The sequence below is a fragment of the Megalobrama amblycephala genome, linkage group LG9 (assembly GCF_018812025.1).
Source record: "Megalobrama amblycephala isolate DHTTF-2021 linkage group LG9, ASM1881202v1, whole genome shotgun sequence".
Taxonomy (NCBI): domain Eukaryota; kingdom Metazoa; phylum Chordata; class Actinopteri; order Cypriniformes; family Xenocyprididae; genus Megalobrama; species Megalobrama amblycephala.
Genome location: NC_063052.1, coordinates 21982230 through 22001903, shown reverse-complemented (window position 1 = coordinate 22001903; position 19674 = coordinate 21982230). Strand labels below are relative to the sequence as shown.

At 38.5% G+C, this 19674-nt stretch overlaps 1 protein-coding gene across 1 annotated transcript; it reads right to left on the bottom strand.

The window, feature by feature from the left end:
- Nucleotides 1-13049: 13049 nt before the first annotated feature.
- Nucleotides 13050-18441, bottom strand: LOC125274583. The gene is made up of 2 exons (XM_048200956.1): nucleotides 17953-18441; nucleotides 13050-15758 (listed from the first exon to the last, which is right to left on the bottom strand). The coding sequence occupies exon 2, from the start codon at nucleotides 14800-14802 to the stop codon at nucleotides 14035-14037; it is 768 nt and encodes a 255-aa protein (XP_048056913.1). The 5' UTR covers nucleotides 14803-15758; nucleotides 17953-18441; the 3' UTR covers nucleotides 13050-14034.
- Between the last annotated feature and the right edge of the window lie 1233 nt (nucleotides 18442-19674).

Below are 19674 nucleotides of genomic sequence, written 5' to 3'. Positions count from 1 at the left end.
TTGTAACAAACAGCTCTTCACAATCAAGCTAGAGTGATTGTAAATGTCAGGACATTGTAAATTTGTAATGAGTTTTATATCATTTCAAGTATTTGGCTGGATACTGTTATTCCTTTTTTAATGATATTACTCTTTCGAGGTCTGAATGTATTTGAGAAGCAGTGCATTAATATAATTTATGCATTACAGTTACCCCTGTTAAATTCAATCAAAGCTTTGTAAACATTTACTGTTGGCACACACATGCATAGGTTACAACCAAAGATGTAATTGTCATTCTTCCCAGCAGTAAGACAGCTTCATGTTCCAGGCTTTGGCTTCTTATTACTTACTGAGAGTAGGGCTCTAACTGTACCCCATGGAGAGGACAGGAAGTTAAAAAAAATAGTTTGCTGCGGGGAAGGTACATTCACTGTACATTCTCTTTGGAAAAAAAAAAGGCAAAAAGAAAAAGGGGCAAGGGGTCATTGAAAAGAAAGGTCAAAGTATCAAGCTTGAAAGGGAAATTGGTGTTTCAGTGCTGCAAGCAAAGCAAAGAAAAGCTATCTAACTTTTCACACACAGTTTTCTGATTCTAATTTGGGCTTGAAAATGGATGGATCGACAAGTGAGTCAGTTTCTCTTCAAAATCTGTTGCGCCCCAAGAAAAAGAACTATCGACTGTATTACAATAATGGCAGTATTTATTAAGGTTTTGTATATCATCACCTTACTTTGACAAATACACCAGATCTTTCTCAGCCACAGGAAAAAATGCGGAGAGCGGGATTAGATTTTGTGGCTGCCAGATGGTGAATTAATTTTAAGTTCTGGTTCTTGTAATTCCCATTTGTGCATGCTGCTTATTTGGAGTTGCACCGTATACAAATCAGGTTTGGGCAACGCAACATCACAAGTCCCCTGTGTAGCAGTTATTTTCAAAGAACAAGAAAAATGTGGTTGCTATTGTAATTCAATTCCCATAAAAAATGTAACTCATTATCTTAATACAATCATGCATTTTCTTTCGCATGGTTTAATAAATAGAACAGATTTTCTAATACTTTCCGAAATTTAAACTCGCAGTGTTCCAAGAACAAACCACACTGCAAACATCATGTTCACTTTGTTTGAAATGTCGAACCAAATCAACAATTCTACAAGACACAAAGCTTGCAAACAAAAGCACTGATGAACAAAAACAAGGTGAAAATGCTGACTTCTCCGTGAGGAATGTGTAAACACACTGGTGTGCATAAATGAGCTGAATGTTGTTGGTTATAAGGGTGTTGTACAGAGATCATTTGTGGTTCATTGGTGGCTATATTGAGATGTAACATCTTCCTAATTATCTCCACTGAGAGTCCATGTTTAATTGGAGTCCTGTGGCATGAGGACACGCACACGCACATCAAAAACTTGCATTTACATAAAACACTTGCAAGTTCAACGTAAACATAATAAGAGAGTGTGATTAGGAGTCCTGCGTCTGACATCGCACTTCAACATCACAAGGAAGCTGCAAATTAGAAGCAAAGGAATTGCTCTCTGTTGAGCAGTTTCTTTCTCCTGTTGGTAAGGTCTGATCCTACATTGTTGCTCAGGTGCTCCATAAACTAGGGCATCGCTTCCCGCCCTCTACATTTCTCTGGACAAACACAGAAAGCAGTGATTGAGTTCAAAAAGGAGTAGAACTGTGAAGTCATGCAACTGCTCTGCTGCTTTATATTACACTATGGTTTCAGTCTGACTCTGGATTTCAAATAGTGAAGCAATAGTTCTAAATCACAAACAGTTACAAACACTTTTCTTGTTCTTCTGTGGAACACAAAAGGGGTTATTGTACAGAATGTTCTGCATGGACTGAAATTTAGTAATAATTAAGGTCAGATTATTATTTTTAAATCAATCAATATGGTTTTAACAGCAAGGATAATAGAATTGATCAAAAGTGACAATAAAGACATTTATACAAAAAATATGTTTAAAAAAAACAGACCGCCTTCCGTATTCAACTTACAAAGAAAGTGTAAACTGGCATCGCGTCAGTTAAGCTTTTTCTGTAAGTTGAATAGGGAAGGAGTAGGACGTAGCGTAGTGTTTTTGAACTGCGAGAGTTTTACACTTTCTTTGTAAGTTGAATATGGAAGGCGGTAGATATTTTACTTCATAACTTTATTATGCACTTTATTAACTTTATTAAGCACTTTCTTCAGCTCATACACACTGGTTTCGCTCACTGCCATTATAAAGCTTGGATGTATCAGAATATTTATGAATATATCTCCGATTGTGTACATCAGAAAGAAGAAAGTCATATACACCTAGGATGGCTTGAGAGCGAGTAAAGCTTGGGGCAATTTTCATTTGAAAGTGAACTAATCCTTTAAATGTGGTGGCGTTACAATCGTGTTGCATTGTGGTATATGGAGCTGTCTGAAGTGTACATATGAAGTAGACTCGCTCCCTCTGTCAGAATGGAGGAAGTGAGGGTCTGTCCATAAATACTTCCCTCGTCCACTACACGAAGTGGAACGCACTTCAAAATGGCGGCAGGGATTGCCCCTAGGGGAAGTGCTTAGGGAAGTTTGTGATTGCGTGTCTAAAAGTGGAGTGGAACGCAGCCCAGAACACATGCAAGCTACAGCGACAATGGAGGCCCACATAGACGAAAAACTGAGTGAAGAGTTTGGAAAGTACCCTCATTTGTACAACTCTAGCATGAAAGAATACAAGGATGTTCAAAGATGCTCAAAACTGCGCATGCGTCGAACGCCTGTGTGTGCGTACGAGTCAAACGAAAGGCTGTGCGTTCAACTGTGCGCGTACACTAGCGTACGCATAAAAAAAAAAATGAAGTATACCCAGGGCTTTAGAATTATATGACACTGAAGACTGGAATAAAGGCTGCTGAAAATTCAGCCTTGCCATCACAGGAATAAGTTACATTTTAAAATATATTAAAATTGAATTGTAATAACATTTCACAATATTACTTTTGCAGTATTCTTAGTCAAATAAATACAGCCTTGGTGAGCATAAGAGACTTCTTTCAAAAACATTAAAAATAAAAAATCTTACTGGCTCCAACTTTTGACTGTAATATATATTAAAGTTTCAGTTTCACAAATACAAATTTAAATTAATAAAACTAATTTTTAAATTGGGAAAAATAGTCAGTATATTAAAAATATTCAATTTTAAAACAATATAGCTGCAAGTTGATCAGTATATCTTCAGAAATTAAACACTCAAAATCTGGTCTGGTTAACAAAGAACCTCCATGAAAGTTATAAATTGCATCACAGTCAATATGGACTACTAAAACTGAGCTGTGTTTTGTGTATTTGTGCAGGTGTGCACGTATACAAATAGTTTCGCTCTGGCTCAGCAACTGAGCCCGTAGAGATTATGATGTATGCTCAGGTGTGTACACGTGTATTTGTCTATATAGCTAAGTGAGCATGCATTATTTGTCCATGTTCGATGTATTCATCCCTCCAAGTCTTGAGAGACTGATGTAATCGCGATGAGAGGCAGCTCTCGTAGAGTACATGAGGGGTGCTGTGGGCAGATCCCTGGTGCTAGGGAACTACATCAATAACCACACAACATACACCACAAATGTGTTCTCAACCAGTGACAGCCAGTCCCTGCAGCCTCCCACAAGCCCCCACAATCCCTGTCTATTTTCTCACTTCAGCTCTCTCACTCTTTCTCTGCAATCTAGGCCAGTGAAATGTGCTTATAATGCAGCTGACATATTATGAATTGGATGAAACATTATGCACATTCAATGCTCATGTCAGGCAAGCACACACACACATTTTACACTGTAGTAATGTAGAAATATATAACAAATACGAGTCATTAAAGGGGTTATGACATGGTTTTTTTATTTTAATATGTTCTTCTAGGTTCACCTATAATGTTAATGTTTTTTTGCACACAAAAAAAGAACAAACGGAATAATCCGTCGTTCCAAACCCATAAGACCAACGTTCATCTTCAGAACACAAATGAAGATCTTTTTGAAGCAGAACTTTGATGCTTCATAAAGAGATCATAAAACTAATCCATATGAATTGAGCGGTTTAGTCCAATTTGTCTGAAGAAACTCGATTGCTGTATATGACGAACAGATTTAATTTAGGGCTTTTATTCACATATAAACATTGATAAGCAAACAAACCGTGAACAAACCTCTTCCTGAAGCTCAAACGTGCTTCGTAACAGTTGTGTATGGAGGGACAGAATGCTGTCAGATTTCATCAAAAATATCTTCATTTGTGTTCCGAAGATGAACAAAAGTCTTACAGGTTTGGAATGACATGAGGTTGAGTAATTAATGACAAAATGTTCATTTTTGGGTGAACTAACCCTTTAACGCTTGTCAGTAAAGGGTCAGATATGATTGGTTAATGTCATTGCATAAACAGCATCAACGCCCACACGCTATTCCAAGCGAGTAAGTGTTTTAAAAACATTATCCATATAAAACCATCATTTACAGACAAAGCATTATGAAATCATTTACTTGAGATTTATGGTGTAGTTGCTGTCAGATTCAGCTGACAGCTTCTTCTATCAACAAAAGTTTCTTTAGGAACGCTGTACTGTGCCTTGTTTAAAAAACAATCTGCAGTCAAATTCCCTGAACAAACATATAATCCGCTGATGTGATCCAGGACGGCATTAAAATCAAGCATATGGTGCAATGTCTTGTTCTGGAGGCAGTCATTTGCAAATGAATTAGCTAGTGTGTTGTCACAAGTCCCCCAATGTCCAAATGAGCCATTTTTGGAGCTTGCTTAAATAAATGCTTTGTTTATAATGAGGACAAGCTCTGAAACTTGCAGGATATTTTAATGGTACAAAAGATCAAGCAAATTTGATTTCTTATGTCATGACCCCATTAAAGAGCAGCTTCAGTGACTTTTCCTAAAGATTTCATATTTATTCACATTTTTGCTGGCAAACTTAGTGTTACGAAAAAGATTCCCATCAGCCCTTTGTTTGCTTTAAGAAAGATAGGTGAAATCTTTATGAACTTGTGTAAAAGACTGTTGACCTGTACTAAAGGTCACTGAATCCTTCAACAGAGTCACTCGCATGAGACACAGAGCTCTCTAGGTGTTAGACATGTGTTTCAGACATTCATTACCCTCGCCTAGATGATTCACCTTTTCTTACACAGCTTTATTGAGCACACACACTTATAGTCCAACACATCCACACACATATAGAGGTTCATTATCTGTCTTTGTACAAGGAGATTTTCTGTGGATTGTCTTGACATAACAAGGGATTGCAGTGAAACCATCACTAATATAGGTTTGAGCGCTTTCGAGTTCATTGAGTGTGCTTGTGTGTGCGTATGTTGCACTATTTGTGTGCAAGCACCAGTGTTTCCTCTTATAATTCATCTTAATACTATACAAAACAATTGTATTTTTTATATACCATAGTCTCTATATTGCATACTATAACAATATATTTCTAATTAAAATACAATTTGTTACAACAAAATTGGGAATATCTTTAAATACATTTCTTTTAATTACAGCTAATATATTAAAGGTGCCCTCGAATGAAAAATTGAATTTATCTTGGCATAGTTAAATAACAAGAGTTCAGTACATAGAAATGACATACAGTGAGTCTCAAACTCCATCGTTTCCTCCTTCTTATATAAATCTCATTTGTTTAAAAGACCTCCGAAGAACAGGCGAATCTCAACATAACACCGACTGTTACGTAACAGTCGGGATCATTAATATGTACGCCCCCAATATTTGCATATGCCAGCCCACGTTTCCAACATTATAAAAGGCATTAGACAAGGGCAGCCAGTATTAACGTCTGGATGTGCACAACCAAATCATCAGACTAGGTAAGCAAGCAAGAACAATAGCGAAAAATGGCAGATGGAGCAATAATAACTGACATGATCCATGATAACATGATATTTTTAGTGATATTTGTAAACTGTCTTTCTAAATGTTTCGTTAGCATGTTGCTAATGTACTGTTAAATGTGGTTAAAGTTACCATCGGTTATTACTGTATTCACGGAGACAAGAGAGCCGTCGCTATTTTCATTTTTAAACACTTGCAGTCTGTATAATGCATAAACACAACTTCATTCTTTATAAATCTCTCCAACAGAGTAGCATTAGGCGTTAGCCACGGAGCACTATCAAACTCATTCAAAATCAGAAGTAAACAATATAACAGTATACAATACTCACATAATCCGAAGCATGCATGCTGCATGCATGACGAACACTTTGTAAAGATTTTGAGGGTTATATTAGCTGTGTGAACTTTGTTAAGGCACTGTTTAAGGCAAGCGCGAGCTCTGTGGGCGGAGAGCACGGGATTTAAAGGGCCGCAGCATAAAATCGGCGCGTTTATAATGATGCCCCAAAATAGGCAGTTAAAAAATTTTTTTTTTAAAAATCTATGGGGTATTTTGAGCTGAAACTTCACAGACACATTCAGGGGACACCTTAGACTTATATTACATCTTTTAAAAACATAATCTAGGGCACCTTTAAACTATATTAATTCCAAATACATATACCAATACTACATTTTTGCCTGATACTGATAACTGTTTTCATGTTATGGTCAATACTAAAATTCTATATCAATTTGTCTAAATAAATGACAAAATAAATAAAAACATATGTACATACAGTATATAAAACATTAAAAACTGAAATCAATCATTCAAATTGTACAACTGACTATAGGAATCACAACATTATAACATTAAATTTGAGATTGTGTTATTAAAGGATTAGTTCACTTTAAAATGAAAATTACTCCAAGCTTTACTCACCCTCAAGTAATTCTAGGTGTATATGACTTTCTTCTTTCTTATGAACACAATTTGGAGTTATATTAATAAATATCCTGACGCATCAAAGCTTTATAATTGCAGTGAACAGGACCAACAAGTATGAAGCTCAAGAAAGTGCATCCATCCATCATAAACATACTCCACACGGCTCCGGGGGGATATTAAAGGCCTTCTGAAGCTATGTCTTTGTGTAGGAAAAATATCCATATTTAACAAGTTATAAAGTAAAATATCTAGCTTCCGCCAGACCAACTTCCGCATTCAACTTACGAAGAAAATGTAAAACTCTCTCAGTTCAAAATGCTTACGCTACATCCTATGCTTTCCGTATTCAAATTACGAAAAATTACTTTTTTTCGTACATTGAATAAAGAAGACAATCTGGTGGAAGCTAGATATTTTACCTTATAACTTGTTAACTATGGATATTTTTCTTACACAAACGCATCGCTTCGCTTCAGAAGGCCTTTATTAACCCCCCGAAGCCGTGTGGAGTACGTTTATAATTGATGGATGCATTTTCTTCTGCTACATACTCATTGGTCCCATTCACTGCCATTATAATGCAAGGATGCATCAGGAAATTTATTAATATACCTCCGAATGTGTTTATCAGAAAGCAGAAAGTCATATACACCTAGGATGGCTTGAGGGTGAGTAAAGCTTGGGGTGATTTTCATTTTAAAGTGAACTAATCCTTTAAATTGTTTTTAAAGAATAACAAAGCCCAAATCACCAGCCCTCCACCACCGTGCCTGACAGTTTGGCATGAGGTGTTTGTGCTGATATGCTGTGTTAGGTTTTTGCCAAACATGACGCTGTGCATTATGGCCAAACATCTCTACTTTGGTATCCTCTATCCAAAGGACATTGTTCCAGAAGTCTTGTGGTTTGTTTAGATACTACTTCAAACCTAAGCTGAGCTGACATGTTCTTTCTAGAGAGAAGAGGTTTTTCTCCTGGCAACCCTTCCAAACAAGCCATACTTGTTCAGTCTTTTTCTAATTGTACTGTCATGAACTTTAATTCACCATGCTAACTGAGGCCTGTAGGGTCTGAGATGTAGCTTTTCGGGTTTTTTTGCAGTTTCTCTGAGCAGTGCACAGTCTGACCTTGGTGTGAATTTTCTGGGACAGCCACTCCTGGAAAGATTGGCAACTGTCTTGAATGTTTTGAACCACTTGTGAATAATCTTCCTCACTGTAGAATGATGTACTTCAATTTGTTTGGAAATGGCCTTGTAACTCTTCCCAGATTGATGGGCATCAACAATTGCTTCTCTAAGGCTATACATCCACACGAAGCCAGAGCTTTCCCTATCCAATCTTTTTTTTCCTCATCTCAAAAAATATATACGTACACACAAAACCACTGAAAGTAGTATACATGCCAAATCAGTATGTGGTGCTGTAATTCTGCCACAGAGATACACTAAAAATGTAGAATAAGACTTGGAGCATGCGCATAAATTGCGCGATATATACAAATTTTATCAAAGCTTAGAAATAAAGCTTTACTTTAGTAAAGCTAATAGGTTCAGAAGCTTCTGCAGCTCGAACACAAGCATGTGTTGTTGTTGTTGCTGTTACGTGACGTAGCGGTGCTGACTAGGGTCAACACGTGGGATGATGACATCATCGTTTCACAAAATATACGGATTGGCTGTACACACAAAATGCAAAGATGTCATTTTCAGATTTATCCACTCTGGGACCTGGTTTCAAAAATAGCGGATTCAGGCTCCAGAAACACCAGATCTGTCTGGATGAAATGCCATTACGATACAAAATTTTTGCGTATGCATCATAGTTCACCCAAAAATGAAAATTCTATCATCATTTACTCACCCTCAAGTTGTTAAAAATCTGTATAATTTTCTATGTTCTGTTGAACACAAAGGAAGATATTTTGAAGAATGTGTTAAACTGAACAGTTTTGGGGCACCATTGACGTCTTCCATAGTAGTTTTTTTTCCTACTATGGAAGTCAATGGTGCCCCAAAGTGGCCTGGTTACAAACTTTCTTCAAAATATCTTCCTTTGTGTTCAGCAGAACAAAGAATCTCATACAGGTTTGGAACAACTTGAGGGTGAGTAAATGATGACAGAATTTTCATTTTTGGGTGAACTATCCCTTTAATTCCTATGGAAGCAGTAAGTGTGCACTTAGTTGGTCACACATGGCTTCTCCATTTTGGCCTGTTTTTTGTTAAATAAATTAAATGACTGTGTAATATATCATGTGTCATTGTTCATCTGAAGTTGCATTTACCTAATTTTTTAGACCTGCCAAGGACCAGATGATTTTGTATCATGTCCTGATACATAAAACCATAGAATTCAAAAGGATGTACTTTCCTTTTCACATGACTATATAGATATGCTGTGTGCAAAACAACCATTAAATCAATACAAATAACAGGTGTTTGAGAACTGCCATTGTTTCTGGGCCCGTGTGCATCAGATTTGATTCGGAATAATTTATTTACCGGTTCTCATTATGATAATCCTATAAATGCTGTCATGCAATTTGAAAATCCCATCAGCACAAATGCAGCATTCTGCAGCTTAATGTCACATTCATATATCCTGTCTCATTACAATAAGAGCCAAAGCAGCTCTGCGACAATACCAAATCAAAAGATCATCCCTGCATTTCCTCAAAGATTTCTGAGAATGTCATAATTTATTATTTTATTACATTTTTATTACATTTGTACATTTTTTATACATATTTAATGTGGAACAAAGATACAGCTATTGATTTGTTGGCTGTGTGAAGACTGACCAATCAATTATCACGTTTCCCCTCTTACATGTGTATTGTCAGAAAAAAATACCCTATATTTCACTAAAGCCTCTGTCTCTTGCTTTTGCTCTGTCTCTCTCTATTACAGACGGCATGTCATCATGATATCCTTCAGTCACACCACTCTCTCTTCCTGTTCTCCCTCTCTCTTGCTCTCTCATATCAGATAGTGTTGGCCACTCTCAGGGGAATGCAAGCTGGCAGTGGCCTGTCCCATCTGTCAGACAGAGGATGAGGAGGAGTGAGGGTGTGTGTATGCGTGTACATGCTGGCGTCTGAATATATATATGTGCAAGGAATGTCTTCGGGAATGTATGGAGTTTGCATTGATTTTTTATTTATTTATTTATTTTTTGGAATAGTGTGCTGTGCAAATGTTAATGCATCATAAAGTTATGAAATATATCTGTGCTTATGATGTGGATGGGAAGAAAAGTGGATGAATGCATTCGATGGAAGAGAAAGGGTGAAAAAAAAGAATAGAAATCATCACCATTCTCTGCATAATTAAACTCTATTATGGCATGCCTGAGCTTTGAGCGACACAAGTGTGTATGTTGTTCAGTGCTGCCCCCTGCTGCAAGTAATGTGTCAATGACACATCATACAGAAAGCGGAAGGTGTGCTTTTGTACATAAAGAGGACAAGCTGTTCTGCAGAGCCATCTCTCCTTCTCTGTAGACTCTCCTTTGAACACTGGAAGCAGAATCAATGTTCTTTCGCAAACAATGCTCTTTGCACATTTTCCAGTTCAAAGAGAATACAACATTCTCTACAAGCCGGGGAAGTGCCTGAAAACAAGCAGTTGTATAGAGAGTGATGCGACTGAAGCCTAAGGATACTGCATGAGAGACAGCTGTGACATAACTGATCAACTTTTGAAATTAACACAGGCTTTTAAAGTAAAATATGGTGTTAAAAGGCAAATGATTGCATGATAAAGTGCTGCCTTGTTTAAAGTGTGACTCAGCACTTCATGTTCCAGAGCAATAGCAATATCAAAGAATCTTAGAGGTATTTAATCTAAGATTCATGCCGGTTTTGAAGGGCTGTTTTTATTGTGATCATTTTGAATGGTAAGATGTCAGAAAACCCAATAAACCACCATTACTCCCACCCCACGCATTATTCAGAACATCTCCGCACGTCACTCCTATCCATTTATAATCTTCACAGAGAAAGAATAAATGATTGCATTGCTTTCTGCCGCCATCAAGACAGCAGGCTTTCTTTATTAATGCTTTTTAATCTAGTACACTTTGTATTTAGGACCGTTAGAATCACACCTGAGTAATCTACAAGAAAGGCCATAAAAGAGGAAAGCCACTCTCCCATGGTGCCCATGTCTATTGATTTTCAGATAATGCAATTCATTCAACATGTTTACAGTGTATTTGCTGCATTGCAGCTGTCTGGCTTTATATGGTGCAAACAGAAAGTCAACAATATAGACTTAATCTGATACTTGGCAATTTGGGAAGGCGCTGCAGGAACTTCAGAGCAATAATATTTTATGATCGATGGGAGAAATAATTAGAATCACACTATGGAGGAAAGATCTACTGAGCCTTTATGAGAACACTGTAGATTTGAATAACTGAAAAGCTACTAGTACGGAATCAGTGCTTGTCTGACAAGGAAAATGGTAAGAGATGCAGTGGACTCTGAAATAAGTGGTATTTACAAAGTGATCAACAACTAGTGTAGTTTGGGACAGTTAATATTCAAAACACTGCACCACCGTTTCTGTCTCTTCAAATGATAGAGATGGTACTGAGATATATGGAATGATATGAAACCACAGAGGTGAAATTCCCTCTAGCAATACATAAGCAACTGTATGAGGTTGATGCACATCCGAGCAGGTCAGTTCCCCAGAGTTGCCAGACAGAATTTCAGAGCAGCTTGTAAGCAGCACACAGATTTGCGTGAATTAAGAAGTGAGTCATGATATTTTAGAATAACTGCATTGTTTGACAGTTAATTTACGACTACAGCATGTGAAGTCTATGACTGTCTAATGGCTCTCATGTGTTTCTTAGCTGTACTTCAAACGCTCTACCCACTGACCCACTTTAAGAATCAAATTTTAATAGAGTGTTGATAAGATATTGATCACAGAGACACCCTGTGAACAGGCGAACAAGGCAGGCATTGACAAAACGTGTCATTCTAATGAACTAGAATGGAGGGAAAATGTAAAATATTGGTAATGTGCTGGCGGAAAAGCTCAAAGACACTTGCGAGTATGGCGGCATAGCTCCCATCAAACAATCACTGTACTTTTCACAAGATATCTGTGCTGTTATCTGATAATGACAAAGGATATCGGCCTATCAATCACAGCTAGGATGCCTCCAGCAACTGTCAGAGAGAAAGACTCCGTGAGAGAGAGCGGGAGGGGGAAAAACATTCTTGGGGACTGTGAGATGAGAGATGGAGGTGACACATGCATGATTACGCTCTGCTCTGTTCCAGTCCCCTCACGCAGCTACGGCCAGTCGGCCCTGCGAGGAGATGGAGACGTACTCGAATCGCAGGTGCACGGAGGTAGATGCTAATGAATCCGTTCTAGCATGATGTTAATTTAGATTAATGAGGGGAAAAGGCCTGGGAGCGAACAGTGTCCAACAATAGAAAAATCCTGTGAATCATGTGAACAACCATGTGTATAAAAGAGGACGCTGTGGCAGATAGTTTACACTGACTGTAAAGACACTTAAAAAATGACAGTGGAACATGTTGGAACAGGCTTTAAAGCAATGTCAAAAATGACAATTCTGTCATTATCTATTCACCCTTATGTTGTTCCAAATCTATATTCTGAGATTTTTTTCTGTGAACATTTTTTGTCACCTCTGCTGCAGTTGTAGTGCAGCTCTTAAGTTAAATATGATGCAAACGTGAATGTGAGTAAATTACAGAATTTTAATTTTTGGGTGAAAATGGCCGACACAAGGATGGACCAGTATGCACGGGCACTGACACGCCTAGGAGCTGGAAAAGACCTTCCAATTGTGGGCCTTGGTCAGACACGGTATCTTTAGGTAGGCCAAACTTTCGGAAGACGTGGTGAAACGGATTCTGCAGTTTCCATGGTGGTAGGGAGACCCTTCATTGGGATCAGGCGGCATGCTTAATTATGTTTTATTAACGTAGTTCAGGAGGAACAAGTCTAATAAGCTACCCAATCATTATGTCATCTTAATGATTACGTCATCTCAACCAGCTGTCAACAATCTGTAATCAATGTATCTACCCAATCGGCATGAGTTCAGGCCTGTATATAATCACAGTCAAAACTCACCCAAGGATCCTTGACAGTTTCCAGAATCCCTCCACCACCCCGTCTCCTCACACTCTCTGGGTTACTTCATATAATCTAAAAGGGGGGGGGTACTCTGTGTTCGGGCCGATTACCGAGCTTGGAGCCCTCTCCCCGGACAGCACGCCAAATACGCTTACCAATTTATTGACTTATTTGTAAGTGTGAATTTGTGAAAGAGAACGGGTCGACAGCTACTAGAACACAGGTGAGAGAATCTGACTCAGGAAGGTCAGTAATGAAATCAACTCCTAGGTGTGACCAGTGTCGGCGTGATGTGGGCAGAGGGTGAAGTTTACCTTCAGGCAGGTGGTGTGGTGACCTGGAGATGGCGCAGGTGGGACAATCTTGTTCATAATGTTGCACTTCCTGGGTTACATGAGGCCATGACTCCTGTTGTTGAGGCGTACACTTTCACAACGAAGGGCAGTGCTGTATTCGGGTGGACCAGTGTAGGAGTGGTGGTGAAGGCGTCCTTCAGCTGGTGGAATGCTGAGATGGCAGTTGGTGTCAGGACAGAGACTTGAGCTTATTATGGAGCATGATGGTGAGTGGAGAGAAGAAATCTTCCTGAAGTTGACAATGAAACGGCAATAAAAGTGGGCAAGTCCTAAAAATCTTTGAAGATCTTTTACGGTGGAAGGAAGTGGAAATTTCTGGAATGCTTGGACCTTCCCCTCATGACTCTAGTAGCATGTATGTAGCCCAGGAACTGGATAGAGGGTTGATGAAACTCACATTTCTCTAATTTGAGATAGAAATGGTGTCACTGCAGTTGCTGGAGGACCTGTGAAACGTAGAGACGATGGTCAGTCGGGAATAGATCAACATTTCATTGATGTACATGACCATGAAGCAATGGAGATAGTCCTGGAACACCTCATTCATGAATCTTTGTTAGATGGAGGGTGAGTTGGGAAGGCCATACAGCATGTCTCGATACTCATAGTGACTCGTGGGTGTAATGAAGGCTGTCTTGCACTCATCTCCCCTCCGTATCCGAATAAGGTTGTATGTGCTGCGCAGGTCCAACTTTGTGAAGGTGGTGGCTCCCTTTAAAGTCTCCAGGGCAGATGGGACCAGAGGAACTTGACTGCTGCTTGAGGGCTTGAACCGGCAGGGGAAGTAGAAAGGTAGATGTATGCCTCTTCTACATACTCCTCCGTGGCCTTTTGCTCAGAGATGGAAACTGGGTAGATCTTACGCTTTGGCAATGAAGCCCCAGGCGGCAGCTCAATAGCACAGTCCCATGGCTGATAAGGTGGTAGCTTCGAGGCCAGCTGTTTGCTGAACACATCCTGGAATGCCCTGTATTCGGTTGGAATTTTCACTTTGCAACCTTGATTAGGACTTTTGTTAGTTGCAACTTGGATCGAGATGGAAGGCTGCACATTCTGATGGGTAGATTTCTGTGGGAGACTTAGACACTCAAAACATCTCTTCCCCCAGGACAGGATTTCCACCGTACTCCATGAAATGTGTGGGGAATAAACTTGAAGCCACGAGCTCCTCAGGATGATGACAATGGTCGACCCTTCCAGCACCTGCAATAAAATTTCCTCATGGTGAGTGCAGCCAATACATAGAGTTAAGGTGGGTGAGCAGTGCATGATTATATATTTTTCCTGTGGTTTACCCATGATGGAATGGATGTTTAGGGTCTCTTTGCAAGGTATTTTCGGGAGGTAGAGATGCCTGAGGAACTTCCTTGATATGAAGTTCCCGGCAAAGCTGGAGTCAATGAGAGCCTTGGCTGTAATAGATAGGGTGGAAGAAGTGACTGATATGGTGATATGTATTAACAAGGTAATGAAAGGCTGCATTTAGACTACAATCATCAGATTTCGGGGTGGTCAGAAAGGACACTTGTAAAAGATGACCCTCAGCTCCACAATAAAGGCACAGATGATTTTGGATGCTCCGCTGGCATTCTGTGGAGATGTGGAATGTCTCCACTTGCATCGACTCGGGTGCTGGTGCTGGAGGTGAAGCAGTGGCAACAGCAAGCGTGGATTGTAGGGTATAGAATTCCTGATGGCACGGAGCCATGCGCTGAGAAATGCAGATGGGGCATTGGATGAGGTTTTCGAAGCCGATGGTATCATCATAAACAGAGAGTTGCAGCTGCAGCAGAGGTGAGAGACCATTGGTGGGCTGTAATCAGTGCTGCTTCAGTCCAGCCACTAGCAGACACCAACATGCGGAATAGACCAAAAACCTCCTTAAAATGGCTGGTGAACACTTCAAGGGATCGTGTGATAGTGCTGGCTTGTTCCCAAATGGTCTTTGCCCATTGTAAAGTGTGGCCTGTGAGTAATTAAATAATATACAATATTTTTGTTCTTCTTGTCGGGAACCACTGAGGCTGCATTTCGAAGAGGAGTGAGCACTGAAGCCACTGCAATCGTTTGAGGAAGTAGCACTTGACACAACTGTTGAACTAGGTTGGTGAAGGGATCGGTGGAATCGGACGCGGCAGCCCCAGAATCCATCTACACTTGTTCAGTCTGGGGAGAATCACAACAGACATGAGGATAGAATCAACAAGACTTTAATGAAGATACTTCAGAGATCAACAACTCAGGAACATAAGGCAACATAAAGAATCCACACTATGGTGTGAGTGTGGGTGTGGGTGTGGTTTAAATAGCAGTCTGATTGGTGACAGCAGGTGCAGGTGGTTGGTATTCTGGGGAACGGGAATGAGTGGGAGGAGCTGAGGAGTCTGGCACTGAGGGATCAGATGGAATTGTGAGAGTAAACTCTAAATAAGATAAACCTAATTGGAAAACAAATATCAAGTTAAATGAATGAAATGTGAAATGGCATATACATTTATAATGCATATTTTTCAATTTTCAATTTTGTATGCAAATTAAAGTTATTACAAAGTTTAAACAAAATGTGAAGTTTATTGCAGTGTTGTTATTGTTAACTAAAACTATTAAAATAGTTTTTGGCAATTGAAATAAAGCTGAAATAAAATAAATATTAGATGGAAAAACTTACTAAAAACTAAACTTACTAAAACTAAAATAAAAATGAAATAAAGCTATATAAATAATAAAAAGAAACTAACAAAAGTGACAAAAGCACATAAATTTACTAAAACTTAAGTTAATTTTAGTTTAACAATGGAAATATTAAAATAAAAGCTAATTCAAAATATTAATAAATACTATATAAATAATACTAAATAACACTGAATGTTTATTGTTGTTCACACTGAAACACAGAGAAAAGTTGAATTGAATTTGGCTGAAACAGTGAATGACAGATGCCTGAAAGACCTGATTAGATTTGAAAATCCAATTTTAGATTGGCCTCACAGAAATTGTATACGTGTATTTTTTTTTTTTTATCACTGGCAGATGCTAAAATGGACTCTGAGGAAAATGACTTCTCACTGAAGGGGTGAGCTGAGGGAAGAGCTGTTGCTTTGAATATGAATTATTTCATTTAGGTATTCTGGCACTAACTGGCACTCCCCTAAGTACTGTAATCAATATAATGAATTGAATATGGTTTGACAAAACACATACTGGAGTGGTGACTAGACATTTGATAGCAAAGCATTCTTGTAATAGCACCATTTCAAGGAATTTACTTTTATATAGTGTAGCAGCTCTCTTCCGCTGTGTGTGGTCAGCAGTTCAGTTCACAAAATAACCACTGAGTGGTGCTTTGCTATTTATTTAAAGGGGTCCTTAATTATGATTTCACTTTTTTTAACTTTAGTTAGTGCGCAATGTTTGAGCATAAACATCTGCAAAGTTACGACGCTCAAAGTGTAATGCAAAGGGAGATAATTTATTTTACAGAAATCACAACAATCGGCTGGAAAGGACAACAAAGACCTTCTTCCCAGGTTGGTGACATCACAAACCCCAAAATTTATATAAACCCTACCCCTGGTACCATGCAACAAATGGGGTGAGGCCATAATGGGCTGCTTTAGAGAAGAGGAAGAGTTGTTGTAGAAGAGTGTTGTTGCCATGCTGTAATTTTGCGCCGGACTGCTTCACAAATGAGGGTCAATTCAAAGCTTAATTTGCACAAAAGATTAACATGACAGCACATGCTAGTCGATGAGTTGAATCAACTCCACAGCAATTAGTTACATAAATTTATCCACTAGCCATTCAGAAATGTCCAGTTGCATTCTAAAAGTTGTAACTTCTTCCTGAGTCTCTCTATCAGTGTCCGAACACCAAGGCTGAACACCATTACTGACAATTGTCATTTTGGCTGCGTGAGATTCTCCAGCTTTGTTGTTGTTGAGCAACTGAAGCGTGAGCTGTTAAAGCTCCACCCTCTTTTGGAAAGCGGCTCATTTGCATTTAAAGGGACATACACATAAACAGCGTGTTTTTGCTCACACCCAAGTAGGGGAAATTTTGACAAGCTATAATAAATGATCTGTGGGGTATTTTGAGCGGAAACTTCACAGACACATTCTGGGGACATCAGAGACTTATATTACATCTTGTGAAAAGGGACATAATAGGTCCCCTTTAAGGAGGTTAAATCATGGAAAACAGTATTTTCCATTTACCACAGAGATGTATTTTAACATTCTTAATGCAATGACCCTTAGCCTAGTCCATACAGTTGATTTATGGAAACTAACCTGCCAAAACAGGTCATTCAGAAATTATCAGTTATGATGCCACAACCATGAGCATATTAAAATACGATAGCCCACATTTACATACAGTATAAAGATGCATACGGTATCCAGCAACCTGGCCTTCCCTCATGAGTGCAATTTTCATATACAAAGAGGTTAGAGCCAGTCATAACGTTGGATGGATGGATACATACATACATACATACATACAGTACATACATGTATACATAGGCAGTCAGACAGACAGAAGTTGACATTTTGGGTGCAAATGTGCTTCAGGCAAAAATATTCACGAAAGTACAGAAAATGGCCCCTTTAAGGAAATGCTAATTCTCAAACTCACCTGTCAGAGTTTTCAGTTTAATTCTCCTTTGACAAACTTCTCTCCAGAATATACTTATCTGAAGACTTTCCTCATGAACATAAATGAGCTCTCTCCTAATAGAAACCACTGCAGACGGCATTAAAAAGATGAGCTCTGCTCTAAGTAAAGAAGGAGAGATAGAGAAAACAGAGGGAAAGGGGCAGATTAAGCCGCATTCCCTGAGGGAACAGGCCTTGGTCTTCAGCTCGATGGGCTAATCATGAAGCCCATCAGGCTATTACAGCATACAGTTACAGGTTCAAGACCTTCGAGACTGGCTCTGATGCATAAAGCTGTGAGGGCCTTTGACAAATATGGCTGCCTAGCTCCGTGTTGATTTTCTAAGACAAATTATCAGGGCAAATCACTCTCTGCGGTGGTGAATTTCATTACACCAGAGCACTTGATTGCTCTTTTTCTATGCTCATTGAATGTGATCATTGGTAATTAGCACTGGGGTGGTGACAAGTCGGAGCATTTCTGGGAATATGTTTGGACGTGCAAAAGACACAGAAAAAATGTGCCAATTGAAACTCTAATTAGAAACAACATTTCTTTTAGGGAAAAAAATCAGTTTGTAAAATCCATCACACATGCAAAAGCGGTTAGAACAGGTATATAGTGTTAAAATAGTGTTCTACATGATTTTTAAACTCAAAGATGTATCCACATCACTGTATTATTTAAAAAGCATTTCACAATGTCTGTAAAATGGTTGTGTGTGTAAATGAACTGAAAGATATTATGAAGAGGCTGTTAAAAGAAATCTGATTGGGAAAAAATCTGATTAGGAAATACTTTAGGTTCAGCTGATCTTTTCTTTAGATTATTATATTAAATAGATATATAAATTTATAGGTTAATATAATATATTAAACTAAGAATATGAGAAACCATAAAACAATCAGCACTAGGGTGTCAGTTATATCTCACAAATCACTTTAATGCACTAAATCAGGATCTTATGTTCATTTAATGCACAAGGGCAGTAATGGAGTTTGGAAAAGGAAAGCTAGTTTTGGTTGACTGTCCATAATAGAGGTCTGACTCTCTGGAGATCCTATATCAGAAATAATATACAGAGAATAAGTAGAGCTCAGAAATAATGAAGTAACTTGATGTTTAAAAAACTTCATCTATGGAAATGACATTATTGTACAATGCCCAAGAATGTGAATATACAACACTATAAAAATCTGTAGATTTCTTCTGATTTCTAAAAAAACTGATTGGTACTGAAAAAGGCACAGTGCAAGTGTCAAACACACACACATCCCTAGCGGAGCACCTGTTCTTTTAGCAAATGATGGAAAAGGACACTCTTTATTGGTGATCTGTGTATAAATCAAACATTTAACAAAAGTAAAAGTCATTTGCACTATTTGTATGGTGAAATTTAATTATCGAATCTCAACAAGTGAAAGAGCGAAATGCTGTCATTCATATAAATGCAAACACCATAGGGGATTGCAGATCAGTGCCGTTTTACTCAATGGAAGATGTGGGAAGTGTTTGAAACAGAAGAAGAATCCCGTTTGAAAACTCAGAATACACTTAAAAGTTTTATTTCTGATATGAACAAGACGTGCTTTCCAACTGCTGCCTCAATATCCAAATCAAATTCACTTCAGGGTATTCTATCTGTAACTGCATCCCCAAGGTTCATAAATAATATACTCACTGTAAACAAAATAATATGCA